This window comes from Electrophorus electricus, chromosome 4, assembly GCF_041902795.1.
Source record: "Electrophorus electricus isolate QZ-2024a chromosome 4, ASM4190279v1, whole genome shotgun sequence".
Classification (NCBI taxonomy): Eukaryota; Metazoa; Chordata; class Actinopteri; order Gymnotiformes; family Gymnotidae; genus Electrophorus; species Electrophorus electricus.
Window position 1 is genome coordinate 30,267,501 of NC_137500.1, and position 10,506 is coordinate 30,278,006.

Sequence of the window (10,506 nt, forward strand, 5' to 3'; positions counted from 1 at the left end):
GAAATTTCGGTGATTTGGGTTTTGGAAACCCAGACTGATCTCATATCTCATATCTGCCTCCAAAGCCCCACAGCTGCCAGCAATAGCTTCCCTTTCTGTGAGTCAGTGTTGGGCAGAAGCCCATTCTGCAGTCTGTTCTTCAGCAACTGTACGTAACTAAATGGTTACTTGGTTGCAGTCACTTGCCTAGTACCAGTAGTAGGTTAAAGATTTATTTAGTAAGTAATTATGTTCAGTAGAAAACTGCAAGAAGATGCTGATATTCAACATCCTTGCACTAATGAAAGTTCAACAGTGTGGCACAGATCTTCACCCAGAGCCGATGTTTTAAGAAGCCGAACAGTCTTGTGCGATTCTACAGAACCTAATCTCCACTGACCATTAAAGCCACTTTGTGGCTGATGTAAATGAGGTCATCATGTAAAAAAGTAATCAGCAGATCAGTAGAGTCATCGATGTTTTCATATCATAATCGGTAATTGCCGTCACAGGTGAATAAGCCACCTCGAGGCACTGTATCTAGTTATTCGTCTGTGAGCAGTGAATTGTTCCAGCTCCGTTTAAATCCCAAGAAAAGCAGCTTACAACCAGCCCCACTTTTATTGTTTTCATTTTGGCCCGTCTCGATTCAATTTGTCAGGTAATCATCAAATTCTTGATTACCTAGATCAAAAAGTGCTTTAAGCAGGACTTAATGAAGCAGAATAGTCTATATTCCTGAAGGGTGTAATAAGCAACATCCTGCTTCACTCTAACCCTCTGTGCAAGCGCTAACTCCATGAACCGGAGCACGCCTGTAGCCGACAGGTAAGTGCCAGGCACATATCCACACACCTACCAGAGCCTGTGATGAAAAGCAGTCACACTCTCAAATTGCCATGCAGCTTATTTGGTTGTGGGTTCATTTACAAATACAGACCAACGTGTTTTTTTTTCTCTTGTCTTCCATTTCTGGAGAAAGGATGGAGCACAGCTGAGGAACTTGGCTCTGGTTGATGCGCCCTGTTTGACTCTACGTAGGTGAAAGGATGAGTCAGAGTTTGTCAGTGGGGTTGCAGGACTAATGCAGCTCCTGAGGCAGAACGCTGAGATGCCGAGGTGGAGCTTTGAGCGCATCCATCCACACGGCGCCCAGGCACTGGACGTCGTGAGTGCGGATGCTAAGCGGCGGCACGCAGCCACCCGAGCAATAAAATGATATAAAATGATGGCATGCATGGCTGGTACCTTGAACTGCATCGATCACTTTATCACCACGCTAAGAAGTCACACACATCTCATTCATTGTAAAGCCTTTTGGGTAATGTAGTCTCAGGCATGTGGGTGACTTCAGGGTCATTCGAAACACTATGAAGAGTGGCAAAGGCTGGAGAGCAGCAGATAGCAAAACATTACTGAGAAGTTAACACGTTGCCAGACGTTGCAAGAAATACAACCTGCGAAGAGGGCGAGGGGGGGTTTAAGAGAGAAAAGTCTCAATGTAACTTTAGAATATAAAAAGAACTCATTTATAATTTCATTTAGTCTCCAACTTTTATGCTTTCTTACTTACATCCAGCTGGGGATTTGGCTTGCTCAAACCAGTTCACAGCTCCAGATTTTGCTGGCCTACTTGTTTGCTTTTCATCAGTGTTTTAAATGAAAACTCTAGCTATATTTCTTCAGGCTAGTGGACTGGAACATCATTTTGAGTGATTAATTTCAGATACTTTTTATAGTCTTTTGTCTTGGAGGTGTTTGAGCAGTAATTAGTGACTCTGCTCTTACATGCCACGTAGCATGTGTGGGTGAGAAGGCTACGCGTGTTTGTGTGCAAAAGAGAAGGCGAGAGAGCTGGGTGTGTGTGTGTGTGTGTGTGTGTGTGTGTGGAGAGTGTGGGGAGAGCAGTGTGGGTGTCTATGTGTAGGATTATGCATGCTGTTGCTGTGTGGACCACACTGACATTTAGACAAAGCAGAGAATCATCTATCACTTCACTTAGAAATGATTAATCTGTCACTTTAGTAAGGTATAATTCTGTCAGTTCTAAGGACTAAATTGATTTTTCTAAAGTTGCAGTCCCTTGACAATGATGGGTGCTGTATTGTTCTGATTGTGTTTATGCGGACATACCTTGATTGAAAAATCATCCATCAAAACAAAGCTACCTCAGATTACTAGAAAATAGCGCAATAACTCCCCCAACAAGAAGCTCAGGGATAGCTACGTGAATCATTTTCAAAGCATTGTTTTCTTCAGATGTTTGAAGATTGGACAGGATGAATTCTCACAAATGTCTTTAGCTGTGGCTCTAAAAAAGAGCATGTGTAATTTTCTAGGCATCCGTGCACTATGAAAAACATACCTACTCTGACCGCCATGTTTTTCTTTTTTATAACCCTGGCCCCTCGTTTCTGCTGTCCCTCTCTCTCGCTGATATTCCCCTGATCCCAGGAGCATGGACAGGATTGTTGGGTGCTCACATCCCAGTTCCCGCTCAGTTGCCTGGGAGCTGAACTCCCACTTGCTTGTGGATGGGCAAAAGAGTGGCTGGCCTCCTCAGTTGCTGGGAAACCCTGTAGGTGAAACACCTACCCAGGATGAACAGCCTGGCTCATGAAGAATACAGTACAACCGTGGAAAAGGAACCGCTGCCACCATGAGTCCTGAACCCCTGGATCCCAAAACTGCACTCATTCCTGCAATCTCTCATTACCATGTCAGGACAAATGGAATACTGGTCAAACTTCTGTCCTGGTTTGAAACTGAAATTGATGTAGTATATTCTGCTTTATGTAATACTGTGGCCCTTGGCCCATGCATAACGTATCCCTTGGGCCAAGCATGCATATTACTATTAGAAAGACATTCACTGCTATGTGACCCATTGGCATTGCACTCTGAGTTTTATATTGAATTTTCACTTTGCTGCTGTAATATACAGAAATTACCAACACATCAAAAGCCTGCAGTCCTCTTTTTCCCTCAAAAGAGAGCCCTCGGTGGACGTGCAAGAGTCACATCTCCGCGAGGCATCGCTGTGCCAAGTAAACACGCGCTTCTGCAAAGAGCGCCATGCCCACGCCAAGGGAAATGGCAGAGTGGCCTGCACCAAAGGTTACCCTGTCGCCTTCCCTTAATTAAAGCCACCATTAGGAGCCGTGATGCCCTTTTGCTTCCTCTTCACAGCTGGACTTCAACGTGCTCTTTGTAATTCAAAGGGACGGACTGAAAATCTCTCTGGACACAAGCGGTGAGATGACACCCTCGGCCTCTTTAACACCTTGCGTGAGCCATCCCAAGAACCTGGCAAGAAATGTATGCTTGTCGGATGCGTTCGCTAATTGCCCCTCTCCCCTTTGCGAGATTATTCGATCCCACTTCTTTTTTTTGGAGGGAAATCGATAAGACCAGCAGAATGATGTTGGGATTGATAGGAGGTGTTTCTGTCTGGCACAGGACGTGACTGAAGGTTCTAGATGACAGCACAGGTGAGAGGCTCTATGGATGGACTCAGAGGACTGTTAGGCTTACATGAGCAAATGCAGCTAGTTGAAAAATGGCTGTGCATCAAAACACACAGCTCATCGGTTTCATGTTACACGTCAGCCACTCTCTACCTGAAAGGTATTAAATATTAGATTTAAGGAGTTGATCCCAGAGCCCCTAATTAGCAATATGGTGCTTTACTTAGCCATTTTCCTCCGATGCTAATGATCTTATGCAGCCTTCTTCTCAGACAGCTAAAAGCCTTGTTAAATGTTGGGCTAAACGGAGCACTTGATTCGTCCTCTCCTTATTCGTCTCACACTGCATCAGTCTTTGGTCTTTACTTTCTAATCTGAGACTGTTGCAAGGGAACACAAACCCAGATAACACACTTGATTTGCAGCTATTCGACTTGATTAGACACTGAGAGGCACGTGGTAAAATGACAAAGCAGCGGTCCTTGCGACCTTTCCCCCTTAGTCGCTACCATCTTTTGAAGCAAACATATGCCAATTTATTGTTGTTCACAGGATGTCAGGCAGAGCTGCTTTTAAAAAAAGCTAAAAATTGCTGGGAGATAAGTTAGCATGGCAGAGAAAATGCTTGAAGGAATGCAGAAGTTCTGTCTTGTCAGTGATTGCCATGTTGCTGATTAGCCAAGCTGGGAATGGCTGGTGCCTTGGTGAATTAGTAACATTTAAGGCTGATAAACAGTAATCTGGCATACGTCACACACTTCGCTGGATGCTGGAGGCACAGCACGGATGTGAGGACCTTGGGTTGGGTCAAGCCCTAATGGCTTGATAGTAAAACTCAATTTCCATCTTCCCTCAGGCTTCTCCCTACTTCAACTGCATTATTCAACCTGAATCCATCATAGATAATGACGGATAGTCTGCACTGCTGGCGTTTAACGTTAGGGCGCATGACAAACGTACATCTCGGTGACACTGTCCAGCTTTTAAAGGTAGTACAGAAAATATTAATATTGTAGAGACAGATATATGACTTTTTTTCCCTTCTAGACAGAGATAATATAGTTTCAATTTCCATGTCACAAAACCTATTAAAATAACAGAATAGAAAATCAGGCACTCATACAAAACAGTGCAGTTGTACTCAGGCACTCATAGCACATAGTGCAGTTCATGAAATATTAATTTCTGTGAGCTGTTAAACTGCCTCACAATAGTAAAGTGTATGGTGTATGGCTTGCTTCATAACACAAAGGCACTCATCAGGTTATAGTCCTGTGTAATGTCCCGGCAATTATTTTTGCACATAATTGTCCTCAAGTAAAAGATTGAATTCATTTGTAAATTGGCATTACAATAGATACAGCAGTCTTCGAAGACTTGTGGCATTCACCAGTGCATGTAGAATGTTCTCTGAAGTACAAGTCAAATACAAAAGTTCCCCAAAGAAAACAAGGTTGGGAAAAATGTGTACTTTAGTTATCATTCTTAATAGCCAAATTAAATTTGAGTTTAAATACAAAATTAAACTTCATGTATAATCATGTTGCGATCATCTGATATGACACTAGAATCTTTTTGCTCTGCTGTTCTCCCTCAGCAATGCACATCATGACATTCATCTTATCTGCTAAGGTTTGCTATGATGTTGCCATTCGATTTTATATACAGTGACTGATTAGCCTTCAATAAAAATTTAATTACATTATTTACAGTTCATGATATTAACTGAGTCACTGTCCAGGGGGACATCTTCTAGTGTGTAACCTCCATTCCTCTACTGCAACACCAGCTATCATAACACATATTTACTCATCTGTCTTCCCCTTGACCAGACTTTGGCAAGACCTTTTTTTAAATCTGATTTCATATCAGACCATATCTGTTTCTTGCACGGAAGTCCCAGTGTCTGTGGTCCATCTACATCTACCAACAATATCAAACGTAATCAAATAACAACAAGAGTGTGCTGATCTAAAGTATTTAGACTTGCATATGAAGAGTACAGAATTATCCATGTCCTCATATACAGAGGCCAAGTCCGACATGGCTAAAACACTGTTATCACCAGGTTCTGACCATAAACGTAGGTAAGGTGTAACAATTCTAAAACAGGTGAGAAGGTGATGTTGGCTTCACTAAGAACTTTAACAGCTTTAAAAGGTAGAGCTGGCTTCTGAGGCGCTTAGGTCTTGCACTGTAACCTGTTTTTAATTATCTCAAGCTCCTAAGTGTTTACCAGTGATTTTTTTTATGCCATTCTAAAGTACCAGGGACGTATTGCCAAAAACAAACACAACAAAAACAAACAGACAAAAATCACAAAACCTTCCACAAACTAACTTTTATGCTACTGACATCAGAGGACTCATATCCCTCCAGCCACATTTCTGGGTCAGAGTATGTATTATAGCCGCTTTAAAAGATGAAGGCCTATCTGGCCGTGCTAAACGGTGCTTTAGTGAACTGAATTTATTTTATCATATCATGACAAACAAAACCCAGAATTACATGGTGAAGGTAGAATCAATACTGCACATGAGAGGTGTTAAGGATTTGGTTTTCTGGCTTCAAGGCACTCTATGGGGCCACCATGACTCTACTATAGTGATGAGTGTTTTACATATACTGATATATATTCATATAATAGGATCTCATTTATGGTACAGATTACCCTTTGTTCCTTCCAGCAGCTGAATGAATGATTAGTTTTTCACACTTACATAGCATATACATTCAAGTTTGGATGCCAACCCTTCATCCCCGGAGAAGAGACCTGTGCTATACTGCTATGATGTCACTAGTAAGGGGCCATTAAGCAGAGGACTGGCGAATAAAGGGCCGGGAGGTACATCCACAACAGCCAATAACACAATACTTCTCTTGAGCATCACTCTTACCTTGTTTCCATGACTCTGCATGTATGCCATGATATGTATCCCATGAGTAATTTAGATGGAAGCGCTTTCACAAGCAGTCCAGCTTGTGATGATATGACAGAATGAAAGAACTTCACTGAATAATCTGAATGTCTGGGACACACAGTGCTGTCTGCTAATCACCTCAGAACTCAGAATAGCTGGCTTACCAAGCTAGCCTAATTACTCTTGTAAGCCTGAGCCTGGTTGGGCCTGGTGCATTCATTTCTGATCCTTCAACCGTTGTAATGCTTCCCCACGTCTGCTTTACTTACCTTTAAGCCAGAGCTAACTTGCTAAAACCAGCAAACTAGGCGTCTGAGTTATGCGGCTACCAGGATGGGTTTCCGAGGTACTGCCGAGGTACTGTTTTGGCAGTCCATAAATTGGCATTAACAAATAAACTCAGGCTTCTAAACAGTGACTAGCAGGTTGGAGAAAAAGTTAATAGAGCAGAGATGCTGAGTGTTGGTGTATTTGTTTAAGAGTGACAGATCTTTTTAGATATGCAGAGTCTTTTTCTGCTCCACTTGCATGATTGATTGGCTTGTCATCTCTCAGTGATCAATATAAATAACCCAAATTTAGAAAGATTCTCACTGATGCACATAGGAATCAAATGGATTGCTTAGTCAGGTAGACATAGGCATTATAGAACTGCCTTTTTATGGTGACGGATTCCTGTTTTACTGTGACGACTCTCCCAGGAGAAGAAACAGTGTGTGCATGTGGGTCAAACATCATGGATGTCATGATGTCATGAAACGCATTCCACATTCCTGTAAGAATTTTGGTACTGCCAGCGGCTTCAAAGTAAACCCACACTTGCCACACAAACACAAAGTAGTTTTCTATTTGATTGATAACTGTATTTTTTATCCTATGTGTTTGTTCACATGCAGCAGTACCCAAACTGTCACGTTCATTCCACCTAATCTGATAGACTGTACTCTTTGTGTAGTTTTAGAGAACCATTTTAAGATAAGTTTCCATTAAAAAGACCGAAATTGGTTTTATCAGCATCCAGACAACTGCTTGCTTAATATCCAGAGATTTATGCATGTCATTACTCAAAACACTATGCATTTCATAATGCTAATTTCATAGTGCTGATGACCATTTTCATATCATTCTATCACTTTATTTCATATCAGAAAATTTGCTATACTGCATTGTTATCATTGGTAGGGTGTCTGTCAAGTGGAGTAGTATCCATGTGTGAACTATCTTAACTAGTTTAAAATATACCATACATGTTATGATTTTAGGCAAACTGTAAAGAGGAGGAAGGGTTAAACAGTAGACTGAGTAAAGCACTAAAAACGAGGGTACGTTTCCAATGTCTCCTGCATTGGAATGTCATTGACTGCACATCAGATATCATTGAAATTAGCACCAAAAAAAAGCACTGAAATTAGTTTAATTTCTGATATCATCACGTTACAGCTTCCCTTCCTGGTGACCATGATCAGAACATAAACTCCTTTTACCTTGAATTCCTCCAAGATCTTGTACGTCTTTCCTCTGTATTCACAAAAGTTCTTGACCTCTTTGCATTCTGGGCAACAGCCATTGTGCTCCACCTTTGCGCACTTCGGGTGGATTTTTGGACATTCGGGTTGATCGCACACCGGGCCGTCCTCTGTGCAGACACACGGGCAGTTCGAGTGGCCCGGGAAAAAGCGTTCCCCGAGTTTGTAGACGAAGCCCGTGTCATCCACACAGCCTTTGCCCCGATAGTCGTCAAAAATGATGTCATTGCTGGCCGTTCGCTCGGCCTCGTCCGCGGGGTAGTCCTCGGGACTGACGGAGGCTGGTGAAACAGCGGCGTTGAGGGCGAGCAGTACGACGCAAGTCGCTGGGAAGAGGGGGCCCATCCTTCGCCGCGGCAGTCCTGTTGCATTTGAAGCAGAGCGTAACACTTTTACACCCATAAGGTGAACACATTGCTAGTAGCATATCTTACTTGACGAGTGCCGAATCCATTACGGTCACATTCATAAGTGATGGCACGAGCAGAGCTACGCGTGGCTGCGTGAATTATTAACACCACAGATGTCAAATAATCTAATTCTGCTATTACTGAAAACGACAGTAAGCTGTCGTATACGATTATTTTATTTTTCCGTATGCTGAATGCGAGCATGCCAGCGCACAGTAAAGCAACTTTGTCTATTAAATTGCCAAATTTTATCCTATCGCATCAGCCTAATAATATATGTAAGCGTTTTGTTTATGCTGACAAATAAAAGAAAGCTAGTGATAAAGTGTTTGATAGCAAATGGGTGTGCTCTGCATCTCTTGATGTGCATTTCCTTTCACCCTGGACTGCAAGGCGATCGAGACAGAGAGAGAGAGTGAGAGAGAGAGAGAGAGAGAGAGAGAGAGAGAGAGAGAGAGAGAGAGAGAGAGAGAGAGAGAGAGAGAGAGAGAGAGAGAGAGAGAGAATGCTTTTAAGCTTGCTAATAGCGTACTTCGGAAAAGACTGATAATAACACAAAAGGTATTGCATATACAAATTAAACAACCAACTGAAACAATGCAAATAAGTCACTGATATCCGCGACAGAATTAATATGTCTTCCAGGAATGTTCATCACTATCGCACGCAACATGTTGCGCCTTAGTTTGTTACTAATTCCCCAACGCAATGTAAGTAAGGGTGCAATGGATTTATGTGGACATCCTCGCCTTGTGAACTTCAGTAACTCCGATAGCCTCGAGGAAAGGCCATATTTTCTGAGTCATTAAGGAGAGCACTACTGTGGGATCTGATCCAAATGCTTCTCCCCTCGTGAGGGTTCGAGAGATTAAGCATGAAATGGCACGCGACCATGGAGTGACTTGAAAACCCTGAACCCTAAAGCGCAAAAGCCGCACAGCGACGGTTCACTGAACGCCAAGCAAACGCTGTAGTATACAATCTGAAATATTTCAGCTTCGTTTTACTGAACAACAAACGTTTATAACAACCATGGACATACAATAAATGATTTTGAGCCATACAAGATTTACTCGAGCAGCCGTCTAGTTAGAATGGAAGGCGACGTGGTTTGTGCATGAATAACTTTTGTATGGATATAGATTGACTGTATTCGTAAATCATAGACAACGCACGGAATACTGAGCATTTTAACTCACCGCGTTGAAATGTCGGGTTCCACTTTGTTGGAATCGGAAGCGAGAGAGCCCAAAGCACCCCTGTGACGGTGAATACAAAAATCACAATTCCAGCAGAACTTGGACGAAAAAAAAAAGCGTACTCCAAAGGCAAAATAATCCCTGTGTGTTGAATGTTAAAATTAGAGAAGATTACTGGTCATGCTCCTACCCCAGGGTTTTGAAACTGACTTGGGCGATGAGATATCCAGAAATATATTATACGTGAACATACTTATCCTTTCCCGGTCATCGGAGTTAAGTGACCGCTCGTGATGCTGTGTGCAAAAACGGAAAAGATCCAAAATAGGTGTAAAAAAATTATACTTCCTCCTGGTGTTGCCTGATTACCTAGTCATCCGCGGGGTTGACTGGAATTTCAGTCAAGTTCCAAATACTGCAGGTGTATGAGAAACGCCATTAGGTCTCATGCCCAACAATCTGAGAACTGAGAGTAAAGATTCCGAACACATAAACTACAAAATTAGGCGACAGCGGATTCAAAGTCATTACGTTTCCCCTTTTGCGAGAATAAGTTTAAATGCACTGAAGATGTTCGGCGTTGCACACACTTCCGTGCTCAGTCAAAGGAGAGAAAAGAGCAACGTCAGACACGGCACTAATAAGTTAGGGTGTTACGGACTATGGTGCGGGAAGAAGGAAGAGCGGATCAAATCCGAACACTGGAGCGTTTCATCTCTCCGCTTCGTGTCTGTAAATTAAGCACGACGGACAGAGCCAGCTTCAGAACTGTCGCTGTCCACTCGGCAGTCTAACAGCGTAGACTGACAGAGGAGAGTCTTAATATCTCTCCCCTCATCACTGCGACATTGGCAACCGACGCAACAGGGCACTGTGATATTCAGCGGACCGTACACGTATACTTTTTACTTTTGCATGATTTATCTAAGTATTTACCCTCTATTAAATTCATTTTGAATGGGTATAATCACCTTTTCAGTACAGCCAAACACTATCGGTGGCAA

General features: G+C 42.5%; 1 protein-coding gene across 1 annotated transcript in view; it reads right to left on the reverse strand.

The window, feature by feature from the left end:
* Positions 1-10,254, reverse strand: part of vwc2l (von Willebrand factor C domain containing 2 like) — a 22,038-nt gene extending 11,784 nt beyond the window's left edge. Inside the window, exons 1-3 of the mRNA XM_035523669.2 lie at positions 9,693-10,254; positions 9,503-9,562; positions 7,852-8,255 (exon numbers count right to left, since the gene is read on the reverse strand). Of these exons, the coding sequence (XP_035379562.1) occupies positions 7,852-8,255; positions 9,503-9,562; positions 9,693-9,753 (525 nt within the window). The 5' untranslated portion in view covers positions 9,754-10,254. The remainder of the gene's footprint in view (positions 1-7,851; positions 8,256-9,502; positions 9,563-9,692) is intronic.
* Positions 10,255-10,506: the final 252 nt, after the last annotated feature.